General features: G+C 39.9%; 1 protein-coding gene and 1 long non-coding RNA gene across 2 annotated transcripts in view; one reads left to right on the forward strand and one right to left on the reverse strand.

Annotated features, from left to right (window-relative positions):
* Positions 1-12,812, reverse strand: part of RSBN1L (round spermatid basic protein 1 like) — a 65,009-nt gene extending 52,197 nt beyond the window's left edge. The window contains exon 1 of the mRNA XM_032402295.1: positions 12,201-12,812. Within this exon, the coding sequence (XP_032258186.1) occupies positions 12,201-12,774 (574 nt within the window). The 5' untranslated portion in view covers positions 12,775-12,812. The remainder of the gene's footprint in view (positions 1-12,200) is intronic.
* Positions 12,813-12,878: 66 nt separating this feature from the next.
* The window catches only part of LOC116631106, a 112,036-nt gene continuing 99,693 nt past the window's right edge, over positions 12,879-25,221 (forward strand). The window contains exon 1 of the long non-coding RNA XR_004299081.1: positions 12,879-13,450. This is a non-coding gene — a long non-coding RNA (uncharacterized LOC116631106). The remainder of the gene's footprint in view (positions 13,451-25,221) is intronic.

Below are 25,221 nucleotides of genomic sequence, written 5' to 3' on the forward strand. Positions count from 1 at the left end.
AGTGAAAGAAGCCAAACATAAAAAAGACAGTGTAAGATTCAACTTATATGACATTCTGGAAAAGGCAAAACTATTGGGACAAAAGACAAATCACGCCCGGGACTGGAGGTATGAGCAATGAGTGGCAAAGGGAACATTTTGAGGTGATAGAAAATATCATGACTGTGCTGATGGCTACAATGTACACTTATTAAAACTCATAGACCTATATACCTTAAAGGGGTAAATTTTATCTTATGTAAATTATGCCTCAATAAGCCTGGTATTTTAAAAAGCCAAGAAAATTCTGAAAAAGAGTATGGAAGCAGGGGGGCCTTGCCCTATAGATATTAAAATCTAAAGATACAGTAAAGACGAGAGTGTTACTTGAGCAGAAATGAACTGATAAATGTAAAGAATTGGGAATCTAAAAATAGACCCAAGGGGGCACCTGGCACTCAATCTGTAGAGCATGCGACTCTTGATCTCGGGGTTGTGATTTCCAGCCCCACACTGGGTGCAGAGATTACTTAAAAATAAAAAAATCTATAAATAAATAAATAAAATCTTTTTTAAAGATTTAGAAAAATAAAAATAGATCCAAGCACACGTGATTTTAGTACAGGATAAAAACTGGCATTCCACATCTGAGTGCAAAGAATGACCTATTCAATAAATGGTGCTAAAATGGTATTAAAAACTATCTGATTGCTGGAACAAAATTAATCTTAATTCCTATCTAATTTTATGTCTAAATAAATTACAAATAGGATTTCCATTTATAATGCCCTTACGGGTTTTGTAAATACATGCAGATTAAAAACAAAATTTCCAGGGCACCCGGGTGGGTCAGTCGTTAAGTGTCTGCCTTTGGCTCAGGTCATGATCCCAGGGTCCTGGGATGGAGCCCCGCATCAGGCTCTCTGCTCAGTGGGAAGCCCGCTTCTCCCTCTCCCACTCCCCTGCTTGTGTTCCCTCTCTTGCTGTCTCTGTCAAATAAATAAAATCTTTAAAAAAAATAAAAAATAAAAAAATCTCCTCTTCGTATAATGTAGTGATAAGCTTTATTTTTTTGAGATTAGAGTGTACAAAATGGCAATTCGGATAACTCAAGTGAGTCAAACATAATACAATTAGTATTATCCACACAGTGACTTTCCTTTCTAGTTCTCATACCATTAATATCTGCCTCTTGTGCTCACTTGACAATTTAACCACTGTCTGTGAGCTGTTGATCAACTTCTCATCCCATTATCACTTTTCTACTGTTCTTACTTTGAAGTACCTGCCAAAATTTTCCTGAATAACAACTAGATATCTCTTCTCAGCAGGCAGAAAGGGCTGAAATGCAGTACAACTCGTTAATTTCCCAGTTACTGACTACCCAGAGGTACCGGGACCTGAAACAAGATAACCACAGCCCCCAGATTTCACAGGCTGTGTGTCTAGTGAAGAAGATAACTAAATAAGTGATTAAAATGAAGTGAAGAAAGTCAGGAAGGAAGAAGTGCAAGGTGACATGGGAAGAGACAACAAGGAGACCTAACCTCGTCTAGGGAATAATAAAGGCCTCCCTTTCAAGTGGAGTCCTAAAAGATGAGTAGACATTAGCTAGGTGTAGTAGAACTGTGGAACGAGGGATAACGCGCAGACAAGGTTCTAGGCAGCAAGAAGCACTGAGGAGAAGTTAAAGAGCTAAACAAGAGCCTTGGAGGACATTTTTAGGAATTTGAATATCATCTCATAAACAGAAAAGTGACATAACCAAATGTGTTCAGATCTCTAGCTATCACTTAGGCTGTAGCATGAAAAATGAATTGAAAGATCACAGATTTGAAGTAGGGAGCCCAATAAGGAGGCAGTTATACAATAATCTAGGCTAGAGATAATGGTAACTTGAACTAAGACTAGTAGAAAGGACAGTGAAAAGGAGATAGATATAAAAGATGGTGATTAGAACTAACAAGATTTGGCTACAGGTTGGATGAAGGTAAAGTGTAGAATCCAGTTTTCAAGCTTGAGCCACCAGATACAAGATGGCACTGAGATAAGGAACATACACAGCACGACAAATTTGAGTAAGGAAGGCTGAGTTTTGAACATATTAATTTTATAGTTCTGTGGAACATCTAATTGTGACTATGTCAAAGATGGATCTAAAACTCCAAACTAAGCTAAGATTTGGGGAGTGCTAACAATAGACACTAGAAAACCAACAGGGTGATTAGCAAAGCCAGAGAGAAGAGTACTGTAAAAGGGTCCCCAACTAAACTAAATGCTGAAATAGTAGCAGCAGAGATAAGGCCAATGATGAGGGAGGCCAGGAGAGGGAGGACAAATGGAAGGTAAATTGTTAGACCAGAGTAAAGGTTAAGGAATCATGCCTAATCTTGATTTTTTTGAGACCGTTTTAAAGGCTGTTAACAGCTGGCTACCTAAGAACTAAGAGAGGATCTGAGATTATTTCCTCCTCACACAAAAAGCAATCATTGTTGTCTGCCACCACGAGACTTTTACAAGGGTCCCCTCCACATATGCAATACTGAAGCATACACACACTAACAGAATCTCCTATACACAGAACAACATTTTAAAACTTTACATATTGACTCACCATTAATTTGAGCTGCATCTGATAAGAGAACTCTAATATAAGGCACTTGCCTGTATCTCAAACTCATATCCATCTTTTCCAACTAGTTCTCCTGCAGGCCCACCAACATTTTTTCAATGATACGCTTACTCCCTCCATCTGAAACCACAAAATTAAATATATAAATCCTCCTCTCTTGCTACATATTTGATAATCATGAAGCCTGATCATACATTCCCTCTCAAAATCTTTTCCTTTCCATGTCCAGGAGTACCTCATTTTACCACTAAAATCACTCCACTTTACTACTACAGTAGTCTCCAATATCCCTGTCTCTATTTTTTCTCTCAGCCAATTCATCCTATACAATGCTAACAAATTAGTATTCCTTAAATACCAATTTGAATAAATTATCACTCTATTAAAAACAAACAAACTGTGCCTTGCTGTTGCCCACAGTACGAAGTCTTAACTCCCTATCCTGGCAAATAGAAAACATATTGTGGCAAACTTTCAACTGGCATGAGGTGCTATTTCCCAACTTTGTACAAAATCACCAATCCCAGCTGAATGGTTCTATTCACAGACCACTGAACATGGCATGCACACTCCGGTCTCTATGGTCTTGCTCACACCATTTCCCCTAACAAGCCTGTCTCCATCTCCATTTTCCTAAGTCCCACTTTTCCTTCAAACTCTGGTTCATTTATTTGGCAAACTGGCTCACAATGTAAGGTACAATTCTGGATGAAGGAGATTTAAAAAAATTAACACAGTTTGCACAATAGTTTATAGAGCTGGAGCTCTTAAGTCAAACTACATAATGATCTAAAATTTAGATTGTATACTTATTTAATATCCTTGGGCAAGTTACTTAAATTTTCTGAGCTTCCATTCAGCACTTATAAAAGGCTAATATCTAACTAAACTTTAAAGAAGTTGTGAAAATTAAATAATACATATAAAGTGCCAAGTACAGTTCTATGTGTTAATTATTGTTACTGTTGTTATTATTGTTTCTGTCCTCAAGAAGCTTATATTCTAGTTCAAGTTGCACCCAAGTACTCACTGCATCAGCTTTTGGTCCAACTCAAAAAAGCCTGACAGAACTTACTAATCGTGATATTTTCATCATCCTCAAAGGAGAAAAGTGAAAAATGGTGACTATATACTCCCTTAAGGTATAAAGTTCATCAGTGATTCAGCCAGAAAATGAATGCCCTAGGACACTGGCTTTCCAGAATATTGTTCCACATGTCAAACCACTGAAAGTGGTTCTGAATTAAATAATATCTAAAGAAAATGTATACCCTTTCTATAAAAAAACTAACAAGAGGGTGCCTGGGTGGCTCAGTTGGTTAAGTGACTGCCTTTGGCTCAGGTCATGATCCTGGAGTCCCAGGATCGAGTCCCGCATCGGGCTCCCTGCTCGGCAGGGAGTCTGCTTCTCCCTCTGACCCTAACCCCTCTCATGTGCTTTCCAAAATTCAAACTATGATGAGTTTAGAATTCAAGAAAAGTGTTTACCATAAGATTCTAGTCTTATTACTTATTTACTTTGGTACCCAAAATCAAAATAGACTGCCAAATTTTAATCTAAATACAAGAGTAGCAAATTATTTTGAATTCCCCATTCCCAGATCGAATTCCTTTTTTATTTAGAAATAGTTTGGCATTATTTTTTAAGTCCCAACAGAATGGGTGACACAGGCAAAACTCATTAATTGATACTGAAGCCATTAAGTAAAAACTTGCTGGGAAATTGGATATTCACAAATCATCAACACACCGATTACAAACTAAATGCAAACAGAAAAATGAACTAGTATAATGGGGATAATGGTCACCTCAACCAATTTACTAATGGCACAATCTTAATATTATACGCCTCCTGATGGGATGTAATATGAAGCATACCTATGAAATATTCTTACCAAAACTATTTAATCTGGATTAATCAGCCTTGATCTTGATAGCTAACTTCCAGTGTGTAATAAATACAAAGAATCAAGCTAAATACCACAACATGGATGTAGAGATTACTTAAAATCTTTAGGGACGGCTGGGTGGCTCAGTCTTTAAGCGGCTGCCTCAGGCTCAGGTCATGATCTCAGGGTCCGGGGATCCAGCCCCATTGTTGGGCTTCCTGCTCAGCAAGGAGTCTGCTTCTCTCTCTCCCTCTCCCCCTGCCCTTCCCCCTGCTCGCACTAGCTCTCTCAGGCTCTCTCTCTTGCAGATAAATAAAATCTTTAAAAGACATAAAATAAAAAATAAACAAAATCGGGGCACTTGGGTGGCTCAGTCGTTAAGTGTCTGCATTCGGCTCAGGTCATGGTCCCGGGGGTCCTGGGATCGAGCCCCACGTCGGGCTCCCTGCTCAGCGGGAAGCCTGCTTCTCCCTCTCCCATTCCCCATTCTTGTGCTCTCTCTCTGTCTCTCTCTCTCTCTGTCAAAATAAATAAATAAAATCTTTAAAATAAATAAATAAAATCTTTAAAAATATGTATCACTATAAATGTTTAGAAATCATGAATATAAAAAAATCTACAAGGTAACAGGTATATCAAACTAGTATCTTCAAAAAGTCAATGTCAGATGAAGAAAACAGTAAGTGGAACAGTTCCAGATTAAAGTAAACAGAGGGACACCTGGGTGGCTCAGTTGGTTAAGTGACTGCCTTCAGCTCAGGTCATAATCTCAGGGTCCTGGGATTGAGTCCTGCACCGGGCTCCCTGCTCAGCGGGAAGCCTGCTTCTCCCTCTCCCACTCCCCCTACTTGTGTCCCTCCCTCTCTCACTGTCTCTCTCTCTGTCAAATAAATAAATAAAATCTTTAAAAAAATAAACAAGACATAAAAAGAAAAAAAGAAAATATCACTCGGGGCGCCTGGGTGGCTCAGTCGTTAAGCGTCTGCCTTCGGCTCAGCTCATGGTCCCAGGGTCCTGGGATCGAGCCCCGCATCGGGCTCCCCGCTCAGCGGGAAGCCTGCTTCTCCCTCTCCCACTCCCCCTGCTTGTGTTCCCTCTCTGGCTGTCTTTCTCTCTGTCAAATAAATAAAATCTTAAAAAAAAAAAAAAAAAAAAAGAAAATATCACTCAAGAAATGGCATTATAAAAATAAATATTTAGTGTTGTTTGGGATACAATAGGGAACTTGGGGGTTATTGGAAGACTAAATATGCATTGGCTATATGATTATTTTCTTAAATGTTTTATTTTTTAAATTTTTTAAAAGATTTTATTTATTTGGCAGAGAGAGACACAGTGAGAGAGGGAACACAAGCAGGGATAGTGGGAGAGGGAGAAGCAGGCTCCCGCTGAGCAGGGAGCCCGATGTGGGGCTCAATCCCAGGACCCTGGGATCATGACCCGAGCCGAAGGCAGACACTTTACGACGGAGCTACCCAGGCGCCCCTTCTTAAATATTTTAAAGTTATTGTAATTATCTACTTTTAGAAGATGAAGGCTGAAATATTTAAGAATGAAGTATCATGATGTCTACAGTTTATTTTCAAATGATTTACTTTCAAGTGATTCATTGCATATATAAGATAAAATATTAACAGCTGTTGAATCTAGGAGGAAAATCTATTCTTTCAGCTTTTCTGTGTGCTTAAAATTTTTTATAATAAAAAGTCAGAGAAAAAAGAAATAACTTGGAAAAAGTTTTAAAGTTCATCTTCACTTTCTCCTTCCTGTTTATCACAGTCTAAAGGGAAAAAATTAAGTTAACTGGCATTCTGTAGTTAGGCTCACACTCTTGCAGAGATGGGGTTGATCCAAATTCTTTACACATTAGCTATGCAACTCTGAGCGAGCTAAGAAAAACTCAGAGTTTTAATCTAAAAATATTGAGATAATACCATGGCATATGACAAGCACTCAACAAATGCCTTTTCTTTCTCCCACCAAATCCCCAAATTTTATTTCCTAAGCTACCATGGCTGACCGCACACTGACTTCACAAGTATCTGCTCCAAATAAATGTTACTGGGAGTTTTTTGTCTCCTTACTTAGATTTACTTTTCTGATACTAAATAGTTAACCCAACCCTTGGGCACAGCTGGTGGGAATGTAAAATGGTGCAACTCCTATGGAAAACAGTTATGGAAAACAGTATGGGAGTTCCTTAAATTAAGATTACCATATGATCCAGCAGTTCTACTTCAGGGCATATATCCAAAAGAACTGAAAGCAGGGACTCAAACAGATATCTGTTCATCCATGTTCATAGTAGCATTATTCATAATAGCCAAAAGGTAGAAGAACCCAAATGTTATCAAGGGATGAATGTACAAACAAATGTGGTATAAATACATAATGGAACATTATTCAGCCTTAAAAAGGAAATTCTGACACATGCTGCAACACACACACACACACACACACACACACATATATATATATAGAGAGAGAGAGAGAGAGAGGTAGAGAGAGTGAGTTTGTGTAAGTGTGTGTATGGGAGGGGTGGGGGTTGATTCTGCCCTCTTGCATCTTTTACCATCTCCAATTTATAAGCCTTTCTAGGGGTACTGCAAAGTAAATAGGATTGTTTGGCACCATCTCTGTGGGGACTTACACTAACCTTCCATTATGCTCACTCACCCCCTCCTCCGTTCACCCCCCCCCCCCCCCCACAGGAATGAGGTACGATCTCCAGCAAAACTGAATCAGAATGGCTCCAAACTCAGGTGCATCCCACACAGAGAAAGGGAGAAGTGGAATGTGGGTGTGAAAGAAGGGAGACTAAGTGAAAATTTAGAAACTGAACGGTGAAACTTATAGCTTTCTTCCTCCACCAAGCACTACAGCCCCGCCATCTAAACTCATTACCTCTGGCAATCCCCTCCTCTCCATTATTCCAGTTACACAGACAGAAAAATGAAGGACCTTTATCTGAAGAAACTGAAAACCTTCTTACCCACTACCCAGAAAAAAGAAGTAAAGGTAAAATATGGGAGGGGCGCCCAGCTGGCTCAGTCGGTACAACATGCGATTCTTGATCTCGGGGTTGTAAGTTCGAGCCCCACGTCGGGTATAGAGATTACTTAAAAATAAAATTAAAAAAAAAAAAAAAGGTAAAACATGGGAGTTTATTAGTCACTAAGCCATGCTCATGCATGCCCAGTGAGCTTTCAATCAGCTTTGAACATTCCTTGAATATGAAGGAACTGCTAAGGATCACACAAATCTGAAGAAAGCCTCCAACAAGACCAAAATCAACGACCAAAAAAAAGTTTTAGAGGAACCAAAAACAATGCAAGAAACGAAGAAACTGTAATTAATATCCTTGAAGAGATAAAAGAAGATGCTGCACCCATGAAAAAAGAACAAGATGCTACAATACAGGAACTAAGAACAAGAGCTCATAAAACATTGTTTTAAAAGAGAGCTAAAATTTAAAAATTCAATAAAAGGGTTGAGATCGCCCAGATTGTGGAAAAAAGACAATTTTTTTGGAGATCAAATTTCTCAACACCAACATTGGAAGCCAGGCAATATGGGAACACCTCCAAACTTTTGAGGGAAAATGATTTCCAATATAGAAATCTCTCAACAGCCAAACAGTCTAGCATGAGGGTAAAAATAAATTAAAAAAAAAAAATTTCCAGTGCATACTTTCACAGTAATAGTAGAGGAAACCAAAATGAAGGAATAAACCAAAGGAAGGCATAGGGTCCAGAAAAAAGGGACTCAGCGAAAGTGAAAGAAATTCTCAGAATGTCAGCTAAGGGAAGTTCCCAGATGACAGCTTTGCAGCAGGCCTAAAGAGAAAACAATCCAGACTAAAGCAGGAAGAAAGACAGCTACAGAAGAGATGACTACAGGAACAAATAGAACTGATAAGTTTATCTGACAGATTTGACCATGTGGAAAATTGTACCGAGAAGCATTTTATGGAGCTGCTGGAGGGTACAGAAAGACTTTGCCAGACCAAACTAAGCAAATGAAAAAACTAGGCATGAGAAACAAAGGTTACACAAGAAAATGAAATCATAGTAAACTATTTCAGCAGTGACAAATACTTGGTCATAATGATGAAACCTCTGAATATGAATTTAACCTAAAATTGTGGAATTAACATTAGAAAGATAGGGAAAAGTCTAGTTTGAAAAATCTTCCAACACCTATCCCTTTAAATCACTGACATTTACATACCTTAAATTATTCACTTCTAACAGACTCTAACTACAGAGAACAAACCAATGGCACCTAGTGGGTGGGGGAATGGGTTAAATAGGTGATGGGGATTAAGGAATGCACTTGTGATGAGCACCTGGTGATGTATGGAATTGTTGAATCACTGTATCGTACACCTGAAATGAATATAACACCGTATGCTAACTGGAATTAAAATAGAAACAAAATAATTATTATTCAATTCTAAAAAAAAAGCCTCTATTTTCATTAGTTAAATTCTGTAACTATACTTTCAAGGCAAACATTCTGTGAAATGCTCTGGTTTTATCTTGGGATACTTAACAGGATCATTCTAAGGAAAAAAATAAGTTAATAAATGCAAAGCAAAAACACTAACAAAAATGAGAAGAGCTATACAAGTTTTATTAGTTACTGCAATTGTTAAGGTACTCTGTTATCCAATAATGTTTGTTCTGTTTGCTATAACATAATTCTAAATGTTGGATACCTTCAGTACATGTCCACTCTTACCTTCCACATTTACCAATTCAAAAATTTATTCAATCTTATAGGAAAATGGGCTGTGAACTCCTTAGTAGATTACCTCTCACCACTAAATCTGGTTATTTTCTAGTTTTAAAAATCTAAAACATTTTGCACATTTTCTTTTTATAAGAAATAAATTTAACTTTTACATGATGACTCAGGCTATCATGGAAGTCAGCTACCGCACTATGACTAGATGACCTCACAGGTTTTTGGTGTGTAAGGCACCAACCCTTATGCTAAATGGGCTTAGACTGCTACGGTTTTATGATTCTTTTGTTTTATCATTCTTAACTTTCAAATCTGTCAATGATCCTTACTCTATCTGGACTGATCCACTTTTTAATTGTTACAAGGTTAAAAAACAAATCATCATGTTTCTGACTCAAATAACATTTACTAAATGGCTTGCCAAGCCTTTTCATACACAGTTTCATTTAATACAAGTAATTCCTGTTAAGATGGTAGCCAATGTAAAAATTTAGCAGTTCTCACTAAAGACTTAAAAAAAAAAAACCTACTAGCATACAGGAACTCAACTGGTTAATGGAGTTGGGAGCTAGATTTTTTGGATGTCTGTTTGCCTTTTGAGGGAAGGATCTATTTTCTTTGCTTAGGTGTCTTTATAGCTCACTTCCTGTTCTGATTCAGCTTGTTCAATCAGCCAGCTATGGGATAAATGGGGTCACTGAACTATCCTCTGTGCTATCCATGAACTATCCAACTTAGAGCAACATTAGAAAGAGTTATATATCTAAAAAAACAGACATATCCACTAAGATTTTTTTTTTTTTTAAGATAAGGCTAAGCCCAAGGTGGGGCTCGAACTCACTGACCCGAGATCAAGAGTTGCACGCTCCCGTGGCTGAGGCAGCCAGATGCCCCAACCACTCACTAAGATTCTTACATAAAGCCCAGAGAAACGGATTGTATTACAAATTAGAATTTTCATATTTATAATTACACTTATATTGAATGTATATAATTTTCTATTTTAATAACACTGTTGCTGAGGAATTTTCTTAATTGATTAAAACAGAACTTCAATTTAGTTAAAACTGAACTTTAGAAGGGTAATACTTCTTAAGATTTTCACCATTAACCATTAAGACACTGAAAAAAATCCTTTGATTTTTAGATTTTCTTCAGTAAAATAGCAGCATTTCTCTCAAAAAAAATGAAAATCTTACAATGGTGTTCATATTTAGTCACTACGAAGAAAAAAACCCTATAGAGGTCATGGAAAAACATGTTCCCCACATCCTAATGTAGAAGCTATCATTCCTCATATTAAGGCTTCATAAAATAATCTGTAGCCTTCGAAAGAAGAATTCTAAATGTAATTTAAAAAACTGGACAAATTTCTCTTTAACAGCCATTTCACATTAAGAGCCATTTTTATGCTCCATATTTTAAGTTAGACTTGGGAAAGAATGCTTATTTATTTTCAGCCATTCCAATACCCTGACAATGTTATACCCCACACTCACTTCCTCATTCAAAGAACTCATAAGAATACACTGTTTACACATCCCAAATGAGACTAACACCAAGCTGCAAGCGCACAGACTTTCAAGCACTTTTTACTTTTAAAGGTAAGCATTAAAACGAAATAGCTTTAAAATACTAACCACCTAAAATTCCAGACTAAAAGTAGTATAAGTTCCATCCTCAAAACCACTTTCCTAGAAGCAACACTCTCCAAAACTGAGAGAACTTTCCCCTGTGCCAGAGTACCTGATGGCTATGCTTAGTTGTCCAAGCTTTTCTAGAGGCAGAACAGCAGGGAAGAAGTAACCCTGCTACTACATACTCCTGTGCAGCATTTTAAAAAAATTGTGAAAACAGCCATTCTAATTCAAACATACAGAGAATTATTCATGATTTAAGCTACAATTAGATCAGCAATACTAAAACTGCTTGACATGTCATTTTTCCTCAAAAACACTTTCACAATACATTCTCAATGTATATTTATAATAAAGGTCACTATGTGCTTTAGGCTTTTGATCACATAAATAGCTAATTTTCAACCACTCTCCGTGTTGTACCACCGTCAGATCAACTGTGTATCAATAAATAAGCAGGTCCATCTATTTCAAATAAATACTTTCTGAAAATCATACGGCTAGCCTACATTTTAAAAGAAAATTGCCTAGCCCTGTCTGAAAAGGACCCTTATGAATTTGCCATTTTCTGATGCTAAAACATTTTGCAGTCACTTGATCTGGCAAAAAACACGTCAACGCTCCTGATTTTATCATTTGCTGCAGGAAAAAAGAATATGGCTGAAAATTCTTTCTGAAGGGTGGTGGTATTCCAAATAGGACCACTCAAAACACCTGAGAATACTGAGCGGTGCGGAGGGTGCAGGGAGGATACCTTATGAAACAGCACACTTCGGGCCCTGCACACTACCTCATTTCCCTAATAGGGATGAAAAGCTCAGGCCTCTGGTAGCTTCCAGCTGACGCCAATGCTCTCCACACCCCTTTTTTTGACAGGATTTTCTGGCGTTGGAGTCTGTGTCACAAATAACGAATTCTGTGATCACGTCTAAACGGTCTAATAATGAATCAAGCACCTTTTACAAGACCAAACCCTTCGCGATCCCCTTCCCTCCCATCTCCCTCCGTAGCCCAGCACACCTAGGCGGGTACTCTAGACCGAATTCTACAAATCTTGCAGCGCATTAACTGGGAGATAGAAACAATATAAAAAATAAGAGTTTCGGCCATTCCCCTCGCTGCAACCGAAATTACAGGCTCCATTTCCTGTCCCCAAGGGGACTGCAAAGTCGCCTGCTGAGAACGGGACGCCTCCCGCCCCCTCCAGGCTGGCGCCCGCGGCCCCCGCGCTCCCCCTGCCCGGGCCCCGCGGGCGCGAAGAGGTGGCGGGGACCCGCGGCGCCCTCCCCTCCCCCTCCCAGCGTCGGCACCCACCTCGCGGCAGCGGCTTCACCTCCCCGTTTTCCTCCCGGGCGGCCCCGCCGGCCTCGCCTGCCCCGCCGAGGCCGTGCCTCCTCCTTTCCTTCTCTCGCTTCTCCTTAGGTCGGCGCGGCTTGGCGTTGGCCGAGGAGGCGGCGGCGGGCAGCAAGAGATGGTGAGGCTGAGCGTGCAGCAGCGTAGGAGGGACCAGCAGTTTGCGCGGCACCGGCTGAGACGAGGAAGCGGAGGCTGAGGAAGGGACCGCGGAGCCAGCGGAAAAAGAGAAACTGCTCCGAGCAGAGGACGGGGACGGGGCAGCAGACAGACCGGGAAAGCTCCAAGACGCGGGGCTGCCATAGCTCTGAGGCGAAGGTGCCGCCAGCGGCTGCAGCTGCCTGCTGTTCCCGCCGTTGCCCCCCTCTCCGTTCAGTCTCCGCGGCGCCTTCTTCTCCTCAGTTCGGACCTTCTTGGCCGACAGAGGACCCGGTGGGTCCCGGAAGGCGGGCTGCAATTTGCCAAACGGTTCTTTCTCCGAGACGGCGGCGGCGGCGGCGGCAGCGCCGTGCACTGGGCTCGGCGGTTCCGCCATTTTGCGCTCCTGTTGTATTTACTCTCCTCCGCTCCCGGGCGCGGGGCAGGGGCGGGCCCTCAGCGAGGGGCGGGGGAGGGGCGGGGGAGGAGTGGAGCGGCCGGGCCATCGGCAGAGCCCTCTATTGGACGAGCCATGCTGAAGGATCCCTCTGGGAACCAACCAAAGGCGTCAATCTGGAGCCGAAGAGGCGGTATCGCCAAGCGGACCAGTTTTGGAGGTCAAAGCTCCGCGGGGCGCGGCTAGTGGTGGAGCGAGCTGTGAGGGGAGGGTCTTCCACTTGTCGCCAGCGTGAACCCTGGTGCCGCGTGAGTGTCCGGAATGGATCTCCAACTCCGGACCCTCAACTCTGCCCCCGCCCAGGCGCGCTCGTCTCTGCTTCAACTTTGTCATGTGTCACTTTCTCTTCCTTTTATCCCCTGGGGTCCTTTTGGTCCCTCCCCGTCTCTTCGCGCTCAGAAAGCCGAATTTCGCTGATGCTTAGCTCAGAGAAGAAAATTTTGTGCGGAATTCAGTCCTTCCTTCTGTTAGGCAGCAGTCGTTGGATGGGAGGGACTAAAAATCACTTGGTATCCTGACAAGATCTGTTACTGTTGCTAAGATCGTCAACTCTAATGCTTTAAGGGAGGTAACTTCGTGCAAAGCCAGAACTTTCGGATTACTTCCGAGCTTGAAGGTAAGACTCCCTGGATAATTTTTCTTTTAAACTTTAGTGATACACTCTTAAAGATCTTAATTTTATTGCAATTATTATAACTGAGGCTTGCTAAGAAAAATCCGTTAGCGATATTTATTGATGTTTGAAAAGCAAGGATTTTTTTAGGTGTAAAATAGCGGTTAGCACCCTGAGTATTCAGTGCTTTATAAATGTGTATTTTGATTTCTAGCTTAGAAAATAAGGAACTGGGGGAGATGGGTTACAGTAACACGGTTGCAACCAAAGCGAGGAGCAAGATTTTAATTCAACTCAGGTCTCACGTAAGATTAACAAGTCAAAGGAATAGATGTAAAAATAAAAGTAGTTAAATCAGGAAATGAGCAGTCGGAGAATATTCTAAATCCTAAAAGGAGCCCTATGTTACCTGTAACTTTTTAGAAAACAGAAATAACTTTCCAGGATTGCCAATTCTTGTGACCTCACGAAGTTGGAATTTTTTATTTTGTTTTCCCTTTTTTGTTTGTTTAGAATACTTTGGAGTCAAAATTTAATAATGGACTTTTTTTTAGGTGCCTCAGATTTTTAAAGTAATGAAAGTATTTACTTCCTTTAATACCTTAAACGATGAAAGAAAGTGAAAACTTTGTGGTTGGAATTGACTGTCAGCATATGTCTTCATGAAAAGTAGCATTGTTGGAAGAGTGGACAGAGGATGGGGCTGGAAATCACTGGGTAGTAACTAGCTTTGTAACCTCAGTCACAGTGTTTCATCTGTCAGAACCTCTGTTTTATTTGAATAAATTCAATTACATGATCACTAAAGTCTCTTACATGCTCTTAACTTCTGCCATATTCAAGAATCTTTTCAAAATCACACTGAAACCATTACAATTAAAATAGCCTCTTAATTGTTGACCCTCCAGATACATAAATGTATCTCATATACGTTAATATAGTACCTGGAAACTTGCACCATTTATTTTCTCATCACCCACATAGAAGTCTGGAAAATCCGACTTGGCCCAGCTAAAGTGTACTCTCACTCTCATGAATTTGTTTCTGCTTGCACTATAGTCCTTTATACTGTTATACACGCTTATCAGTCCTAACCCTAAATTTGCATAGCCTGGGCAGGAGTATGGCTTGGAGGCTCACATACTATGTGTCTAAATATTTAAGTTATAAATCAAGATAACAAACTATTATAAAAAATGTATTCTGGGACACCTGGCTGGCTCAGTCAGTGGAGCATGTGACTCTTGATCTCAAGGTTGTGAGTTTGAGTCCCACATTGGGTGTAGAGATTACTTAAAAAAATAAATCTTAAAAAAAGATAAAAATAAAAAATGTATTCTACTCTACCACCTTGACTGAAATAATAATCTGGAAGGCCAGGTTTAAATTTATAATTCTCAGACTTCTAGTGTTCTCAGCCAGATCCTGTTCTCTTCCCATTCCCAGCTTCTTCACCCACCACACCACAAGGGACCATGCATGTGTGCACCTAACATGTGCAAGCTTATGTCTGCATCCCTTCTTGCAAATACTGATGTGTAATCAGCAGCTCTGTCTGCCCTCTGATCTAGGCAGACATGGCCCCTTGATCTCCTGGACTTCTTGCTCTTTGCAATAGGAAGAGGATCCTTCCAGGTCTAAGGGCAATTCAGTTATCTGTTATCAGTGCTCAATTATCTGTTTTCTCTCCTGTGTAATCAGCCATCCCCTTTCAGCTAGATCAATCCTCATAACACTGAAGTAGGAGAGAATTCCCACCACTATCACCAATTCCTGTTGGCTTCATCTCTGCTACCACTAAAACCATCCACTTTTCTCCATGCCCATTGTTGGCACCCTATTCAAAGTACTATCCCTTCTCACCAGGATGACTATACTGGTCTTTTTTGTCATCTCTTTATATTCTTGTTTTCTCAGATCTGTTCTCCATTCTATCCAGAATGCTATTTTTAAAACCTAAATTTGATCATATCACTTTCCTTGCTTCAGACCTGCCAATGGCTTCCGTTGCTTTTAGGATAAAGAACAAATCCTTAATGTGACCCATCATGAACTAGTCCCTTCTTCTTCTGTATCAAGGTGAAAGCTCTTTAGTTTCTAGATTGCACCATGCTATCTTTCAACATAAGAATATTGCATATGTTGGGGCGCCTGGGTGGCTCAGTTGGTTAAGCATCTGCCTTCGGCTCAGGTCATGATCCCAGGCTCCTGGGATCGAGCCCTGCATCAGACTCCCTGCTCAGCAGGAAGCCTGCTTCTCCCTCTCCCTCTGCCTGCTGCTCTGCCTACTTGTGCTCTCCTATCTCTCTGTCAAATAAATAAATAAAATCTTTAAAAAAAACACACAACAATATTGCATATGTCGTTTCCACTGCCTGGAATGGTTTTCTCTTTACCTGATGCTTATATGATGGTTTGGATAATGAGCACAGTGTTGTAAGATACCATGAATACCTCCTGTATTTCTAACCTGCGTGACTTGATGGACAGTTGTACCATTCACTGCACTAGGAAACATTGGAAGTGTGACAAGTTTGGGCTGCTCCTTGACCTTGGACCTGATGAACATGAGGTGCCTATGAGAAAGCACGTCTTTTGGATCTCAGCTCAAGCCAAGTCTCAGTTGTTTGGAAAAGCCTACCTTTTCTTCTCCATCAAGACTAGATTCTTACCTTGTTTGTTCCTATTCTCTTTATCCCCATTTCTTTCGCTTTTGGTTGTTGTTGTCAGCTCACTGATAATCTCTCCCATCCCTTTTCATTCCCTTCTCTATAACAGCAGCTCTATTGAAAACATACTACCATATATCCTGCTTCTCCATCTTGTTTGAAACTCTGAGGACACAGTCTGTACATTTGAAAGTTGTTCCTTCTCTCTGAGCTGGGGATCACTTCCCCAGTTCTACATCACCGAATTTCAAGTTATTACTACTCTTTCAATATCATGCCAAAAGCCCTCCCTTCTATCAAATTTTTGTATTATGACTGTACCATCCTCACTGACTTGCTGGTGATTTTGCCACACTTAATAAAGACTTTCGTACTTTGCTCATGTTCATCCCCTCTACCCTTCAGCCAACATTTTAACTGACCTCAGTGTCCATGCTAATGAGCCACCAAATATTCTTGCCTCTGTTTCTTCTTGGACTTGCATTTCCATTCCATTTCAGTCACAAATTCCAGTGGACCTTCCTTGATCCTTTTCATCACCCTTCCATCTCTGAAATCCTAAACTACAATGTTTTAATATTCAGGGTCCTCACTCCTCTATACCATGCCCTTGTCCTTTGACCTCAGGAGAACTCCCAGACTCTAGATCTTTCTTTTTCACCTAATTATGATTGCCAAATAAAATACAGGACACCCAGTTAAATTTGAATTTCAGATAAACAATGAATAAATTTTTAGTCTAAGTATGCCCCATACAGTATTTGGGACATATTTATACTAAAAAAAATATATTCTTTGTTTATGTGAAATTCAAGTTTAGGAGCTCCTGGGTGGCTCAGTCAGTTAAGCATCTGCCTTCAGCTCAAGTCATGATCCTGGGGTCCTGGGATCAAGCCCAGCATTGGGCTCACTGCTTAGCAGGAAACCTGCTTCTCCCTCTCCCTCTGTCCCTCCGCCCCTCCCCCCACGCTGTGCACTCTCCCTCTCAAATAAATTAAAATCTAAACAAAAAAAAAAAAATTCAAATTTAACCAGATGTCCCTTTTTAATTTTCTCAGTAGAGCTGATAGCCCTGCACTAATCTATCCTTTTTGTACTTTCTTCACTATCCTATCTAACCTAGAGCCTATGGTATGTAATTGGTACCAAACATTTGCTAGCATCTCAGTTCCTCACACTCTAATCCTCTTCATCTCTATGCTGCTGGTAACCCCTCTACCTGCTCTTCGTATCCAGCCTCCTGAGCATTGGCTCCCTCTTTTCCATTTAAGTGTTGGTGGTTCTTAGGTGTATGTCACTGCTCTTGATCTCACTTTGTACACTTCTGTGTGATATTATGCATCACAGTGTCTTCTGATAGCTCATAAATGCTGACACTTCCCAAGTTCCCTCCTGCCTTAACCTTGTACCTGATTACTGACTTATCCAGATGCCAAGTGGACGTCACCACCTTTGTAACCACAAGCACCTCAGAGTTCATGCCACCCATTTCCATCTTCCCATGTGTCATCTCCTACATTCCTTATCATTCAAGCTACAAACTGGGAATCTTCTTTGACTTCTTTTTTTCCCTCCTCCTCTACATTCAATCGGTTACTATCTCTAGTCAGTTTCTCTTCATTCTTGCTGCTGCTTCTTGCCTTCAGGCCTCAAGTCCGCTTGAGTTTTGTCAATGATTTCCTTACTGACTGGTCTCTCTGCCTTCAGTCTTCCATCTTCTAAACTGTCCTCCATGCTGCTACCAGAATTGTATTTCTAAAATGTAAACCTGATTATGCTTCAGTCTCTTCAGTAATTCCCTTTTGCATATGGAATAAAAGTCACACTTTTTAGTGTAGATATAAGCCATTCTTGATATATAACCCCAGCACTCCTATCTTTCTCATTCTCCTACGGCTTCCCTCTCTTTCATCTATTCTGAACCATTGTAATTGCCAAAAGAGTTGTACTCCATGTCCCTGTGTGCATTCTCTTTCCTCTGCCTGGAATACAATACTAAAGGTCTATTTACCCTTCAAGATTTAGTTCAAAAATCTCCCTTGTGTGGTGCTCCTGACTTGTCAGTCAAAATTGATCATGCCTTTGCACCATCATCATTCTGCGTAGGATCATTTAACACACTGGTCTCTGCTTCTAGCCTGTGAGCTCCTCTATGGTAGGGATAATGCAGTATTTATGTTTGTGTGCAGAGTATCTGGGATATAGTCAGTGCTCAGTAAATGTATGTTGAAAATAAGTATATAAAGTGCAGGTTTGTGATCTTTATGGTAAGAGGGGACCCGGGTTTACAAACTTGAATGTGAAATGGTTTTGGAAGGCTAAAAAGTAATAAAAATAAGGCAGGATGAATGTAATATAATAGGAAGTGGTGAGGACTATGGAAAACTGGGAATACATGCTTTATCTACAAGGTACATTTGCTTCTCAGCTCTAGCTGATTGTTCCCATATGAAAATGAAGTGGACCTACCTGCTAAATATGTAGATTTTTTTTTTAATGTGAAGTTTCCTAAGAAGCTGTGTAAGCCAAACAGAATTTATCTGTGGGTCATTGTAACCCAGTCTGACTTCTGATGTAGAAAAGAATAGCTTAGTTTGGGTCAGGTACCTTTTGAGAGTTTTGTTTGTTTGTTAATCCACAGCCCTACCTTTGTCAGTTGCTGGAATGGATGCTAAACAAATAAAAGTGGTCCTTGAACAGCACAAGTGTCAACTGCGTGGGTCCACTTACATGAGGATTTTTTCAATAAATACAATACTCGAAATGTATTTTCTCTACCTTACGATTTTCTTCATAACAGTTTCTTTTTTCCAGCTTACTTTTTTATAAGAATACAATATATAATACAACATACAAAAAATGTGTTAATTGACTTATTGTTAAGGCTTCTAGTCAATGGTAGGCTATTAGTAGTTAAGTTTTGGGGGAGTCAAAGGTTGTATGCAGATCTTTGACTGTGCACAGCACCCCTAACCCCTGCATTGTTCACAGGTCAACTTATACTCAGACTTCCATCCATGATAAGTGTTTGTTAGCAGTGCTTCAAGCTGCCCTCTGCACGTCTTAGAATCTGCTTTCTCTATACATGATGCCCTCCAGTATTCCTGAGCTGAACTACGTTTTCACTCTTTTTCACTCTACAGGTATACTATCCTCTGGCTTTGTCCACATTCCGGACACCCTTGGATAAAGGTCCTTGTGCTTTATAAAACCCTGTATGAACCTTAAAGACATCTCTTTTACCCATCTGGCTTGGACATCTCAAAGTCCTGCCTCTACCACATTGACCTGCTCATTTTTATGTGTCTTTCTGACTTGAGTTATCACTTGTAAAGAGTGGTTCTGTGCTTTAGGAAAGCCTGACCTTTTCAACTACACTTTGTCAGTTCTAATTTAGTCCACATCTAGTACAGGGGCCAGCAAACTTGTTTTTAAAGGGTCAGGTAGTAAATATTTTAGGCTTTGCCGACCACATGGTCTTCCTAGCAACTACTGCTTGTTGCCGAAAAGCAGCCATAGACAGCATGTAAAGAAATGGGTGCAACTGTGTCCCAGTAAAACTTCATAAAATTAGGAAGCAGGCTAGATTTGACCTGCAAGACATAGTTTGCAGACTCTTGCTGTAGGATTTTGATTTCCACCTTTAGACCATGTGAAAAGATTGTTGAGCATCTCATGTCACACTCCTCTTTGCTCATGCTGCATCAGCCACGCTAGCATTCTCTCTGTTCCTTGATCATGCCCATCCTGTCTGAGACCCTTTGCCCAAGCTGTTTTCCCTACCTGGAATGCTTCCTCCTGCCCACCCACAACTCTCTCTTCTTGCAGATGTCATAAGGCCTTCTGACCATTCTTAGGTGGCTCTCTTTTCATTATTCTCTATCATAGTACTTTCTTTCAGAACACCTATCACTGTTTGTAATTATTTTACAATTATTTCTTTACTTTTTATCGTCCGTCTCCCTCAGTAAATAGTAAGCTCCATAAGGACTTTTTCATTCACTCTTATTCACCTATGTATCTGTTGAATCTAGTAAAATGCCTTGTATACATTAAACACTCAACAGATGTTTATTGGATATATCAGTATCGATAAATCAGTCAGTGACTCAGCCTGTATTATGATTTGCCAATGTAATTGTTTTCACCAGAAACTGATAGAATAGCAAAGGTATATCCACCAAAAAAAAGTCAAAATTTTAGCTTTCTAACGAACCAAGTTATGACTGCATGTGGGTTTCAGTCATGGTCACTGTTTCTTAGTGTATTTTTACATAGATACATTGAAAATTAGTACAACTAGGGGCCTGGCTGGCTTAGTCCGTAGAGCATGAGACCCTTAATCTCAGGGTTGTGAGTTCAAGACCCACATTGGGTGTAGAGCCTATTTAAAGCAAAAATTTTTTTTAATTTAAAAAAAAAAAGAAGAAAGAAAATTCATACAACTAGAATGCCATTCTATAGCTTTTCCCCCAAAGGTACAGAATAGCTCCAGCTGCAGATCTGAATAGGTAAAACAACACCAAGTTTATAGCATGAGATTTTATGTGGTATTATGCCTCCATAGGGATGGTCAAGGCTATAAGAAAAACACTGATAAAATCCTGTCCTTTAGGGGAGCCTGGGTGGCTCAGTTGGTTAAGCATTTGCCTTCGGCTCAGGTCATGATCCTGGAGTTCTGGGATTGAGCCCCACACCAGGCTCCCTGCTCAGCCGGGAGTCTGCTTCTCCCTCTGCCCCTCACCCCGCTCCTGCTTGCTTTCTCATTCTTTCTCTCTCTCAAATAAATAAATAAATCTAAAAAAAAAAAAAAAAAAAAAGAATTCCTGTCCTTTAGGAAGAAAGGTCTGTTTGGGTAATAGATGAGGTAGTGACAGGACTAAGAGGGTCAGTTCGATTCTTTGATAGCTGTCTTCAGAACCTGGAGTTAAGCAACTCTGAATAAATTTCAAAAAGAACTCTATTAAAGTAGAACAAAACATAGTATCTAAAGCTAGTCTCCGTATTCATCTGAAAACCTTCTGTTGTACTATTGGAGTAAAAAGCTTTTAGATCAACATTGCATCTGTCCAAACATAACCCTGTTAAAAAAAGTATTGGAATTAACTTCAGAAAAGGAAATTTACGAAGCTGCATGACATTACATTATCGCCCTTTCTATTAGCAAATAAGATTTCTGTCAAGTTTGACGTCCATGTATACATATATGACAAGAACCCACTGAACCATAGATTCATCATCAATTTCTCTGGCATACCAACACTGGGCTCTGTAATGATTATGTAAATCCCTTCCCTCACCCTGATTATAATCATTAAATATAGGAAGTAGGAAAGAACCATTTGAGATCCCAGGGTTGAAATATATTATAGTTGTAAATAGGAGTGTTGCATATGGAAATAATTAAAATAACTGTGGTTAAAAAAATAAAAGGTATTCAATTATTATTAGAATTACAAGAAAAAAATTAAAGCACCTAAATAGCATTTAGTTAGCCATATAGTATCCAATATAAAAAATATATATATATATATTTTTTAAAGATTTTATTTATTTGACAGAGAGAGAGATAGCGAGAGCAGGAGCACAAGCTGGGGAGTGGGAGAGGGAGAAGCAGGCTTCCTGCTGAGCAGGGAGCCCGATGTGGGACTCGATCCCAGGACCTGGGATCATGACCTGAGCCGAAGGCAGACGCTTAACGACTGAGCCACCCAGGCGCCCAATATAAAATATTTTTTTAAAAAATAAAGAATGGGGGCGCCTGGCTGGTTTAGTCGGTAGAACATGACTCTTGATCTCAGAGTTGTAAGTTCTAGCCCCACGTTGGGTATAGAGATTACTTAAAAATAAAATATTTTAAAAATAAATAAATAAAAATTTAAAAAAATAAAGGATGGATATGGGGACACTGGGAGAGAATTATCTGTTAAATTCAACTGCCACTATCAGTTCCATTGGATGTCTCAAAAGCATTTCAGATTTATCATACAGCTCCTGCTCACAATATTTTACAGATTCCTCCTCTCCTCAAGCATTGTTAATGGTGGAAGCCCTCAAGTTTCAATTCAAGGACCCTTTTTTCCCCCCGTCACATTATTCTTTTTTCTGGCCAATCTCAAAATGCCATAACTTCAATAAATTGGTTTTATAGTAACAGCTCCCCAGTGGACATCTCTAAACCTGATTGCTCCTCTGTGTTTGTGACGTAACTACTCATCTTCCACATATATGTCAAAAACACCTCAAGCTCAGCATGTCCGTGGCAGAGATGGCTAGTATATGTTTGCCCCTCTTCTTCCTTACTACTTGAACCTTTATTTCATTTAGTTTGCAATGTGCCTAGCTTAAATAGAAAAAAATAGCCTGTCCAATCTCCCTTACTTTTGGAGATGCCAGTGATGTGGTGGAAGTCTTTGGGTAAGGTTTTCAGGAAGCTCTTTTAGGGGTGGGAAGAGGCGCTTAGCCTATTTTCCCTTCTCCCTTTCTCTCCTGCCTGGAACTTGGGTAAGGGGAAAAAAGAAAGGGCAGTAACTGGTCAAGATTGAAAGCTTTCAGCTGTATATATATATATATATTTTTTTTTTTTTATTTAACATTTTAGGTGAGTTGAATTCTCACCTCTTAACCAGTAATATCGTTTTCGAGCAAATATGAGCCACCCACTTGTTCAACACAACCTTCTTTCCAGTTTGAGTATGTACTCAAGTTCAGCGGAAGGAGAGCAAAGTAGGGGAAAGTGAAGTTGAAAATTGTAAGGGAGGGAGTGGCCCATAGTTTAAAGGCTTCATTGAAGAACCAGGAGCAACCACAAAGCAGGAAGAAGGTATAAAGAGTAAAAGGAGCCAAATAGAGTAAACAGAAAGCATCCATAAATGTTTCTTTTGGAGTTAATTTTGCTGCCAGAACTTTTATATGACAGGACATCACATCACTTTAGAAAGGGATAGGAAGCCTATAAAATGTATGACAGGAGGCTTATTCAATGTTGTAAAGCTCTAAAAAGAAAAGCATGTTTTGTTGTCCTACTCAGTTCTCTGGGAAGAAGGAGCTATTTTAGCTAATAACTGGTGGGTAGAGGGTAAAGTATACTATCATGAAACCTAGGTGTGGCAAAGAGGTGTAAAGAAAAATGACAAGCTCATAGAATGTCTGGATTGAAAAACGAACCCGTACCCAATTTGTGAATTTTCTTTACCACATATCCTTTCCTTTCTTCTTGAACAGGAACACTTCGCCTCCAGAATAACTGTTCTCTCCTTCATAGTTTCAGCCAGATCATCACTGTGGCTAGAAGTGTAATACTTACTGAGTGCTTCATATAAGCCTCATGTTTGTGGACATTTCACCTCATCCCATGCTCTGAAAAGTTTTCCAGGGCCCTTTTCAAAACTGAACTGGAATTACACATTCATTCTGACTCTAAACCAGTTTTCTTTCTAATATGTCCTATCTTGCAAGGGGAAGCAGAAATCTAAAGCATCAAAATTTTAAATTCAAACATTGACCAGGCCTTTTTAGAAGTTTCAGTTAATTAAATTGCTATATTCAGAAAATAGGCATTCAAAAAAGATGCAGTGTTCCTTAGGGCACTGGTGCTTTTATCTCCTAAAAAAAATAGGCCAGGATTATTTCTAGGGGAAGGAGTGAGAATGGGAGAGAGTAGGGAAGACCAACAGACCTATAGAAACAGTGGCCTCAGCTTCCAGAGACACTTTATAATTCAGTTGCCCAGAGAAAGTCTGGGTAAGCTGAACATCCTGAAGCAGGTCTAACAGATTCCAAGGGGAGAGGGGGATGACCCACAGTTAGAAGAAAAGAGTTTTGTGCAAATACTGTACCTAGAGCCAGGAAATTTCAAAGCTATGACTGTCACGAAGTTATCATTTCATCATTTTAGTTTCACAGATTTTACTTTGAAAAGCTTTTCTGTATAATTTATTTACAGGGCCATGAAATAACATGTATCTTGCCTTAGATTCAAGTGCTGGCTCTTGATTCCCCTCAGATGAATTAGTACTTCTCTATCTTTGATTGAAAAATAGATGTAACTTTAAACAGTTAAAGAACCATCAAATAAATAACCACTTTTTAACTTTTAAATCTAACTCAAGCTGTGATTAAATCTGCTTACATTATAATTCCTATTTTTTTTTTTTTTAAGATTTTATTTTTAAGTAATTGCCACACCCAACATGGGGCTCAAACTCCCAACCGTGAGACCACGAGTCGCAAGCTTCACCAACTGAGCCAGCCAGGTGCCCCTGTAATTCCTATTCTTAGGATTGTAATCCTGGTCTTTTCCCCATATTTAATTTTTTTTTTAAGATTTTATTTATTTATTTATTTATTTGAGAGAGAGAGAGAGAGAGAGAAACAGCATGAGAGGGGAGAGGGTCAGAGGGAGAAGCAGACTCCCCGCTGAGCTTGGAGCCCGATGTGGGACTCTATCCCAGGACTCCGGGATCATGACCTGAGCCGAAGGCAGTCGCTTAACCAACTGAGCCACCCAGGTGCCCCTCCATATTTAATTTTAATGCATGAAAAATTCAAATTCTATACTATTGTCACTGGGAGTTTTACATCTATTAGGGAAAGAGGACAGAAAAAGGAAGGTACAAATCTAGTCCCTAGAAACCTTGAATACCAAGGCCCAAAACCTGGGATCAAAGTTTGCCATATCCAGCCTTGCCAACATAGATGCATAAGTCTAAGTCCCAAAGAGGAGAAACTCTCTTTTTGTAAAGTTATTTTAACTTGGGTGGAGTTTGCCTTGAAGGCTTAATCTTGCCACCTGGCTTCACAAATACCAGCAGTGTCCCTTGCTCATCACCTTGATCTAGGTCAGAAGTGTGAGGAGTATGGACGTTCAGTCTCTTCAACTTGTTCACAGTGAACTCTCAGTACAGAGGCACAGGTATTAGAGTCACACAAGTGCTAAATACCAAGGGAAGTGCTTCAGTGATTATCATAGGAAAATAAGCCCAAAGTAAAGCAGCACCAGTATAAACAACAGGTATATGGTCATAATGTGTTATGCTTATAAATGAATAAATAACTTAGTTGAGATTCAATACTACTTCTGATACTCTAGGTAGAGGCATTAAA

This window comes from Phoca vitulina, unplaced genomic scaffold (assembly GCF_004348235.1).
Source record: "Phoca vitulina isolate PV1807 unplaced genomic scaffold, GSC_HSeal_1.0 scaffold4, whole genome shotgun sequence".
NCBI classification, from domain to species: domain Eukaryota; kingdom Metazoa; phylum Chordata; class Mammalia; order Carnivora; family Phocidae; genus Phoca; species Phoca vitulina.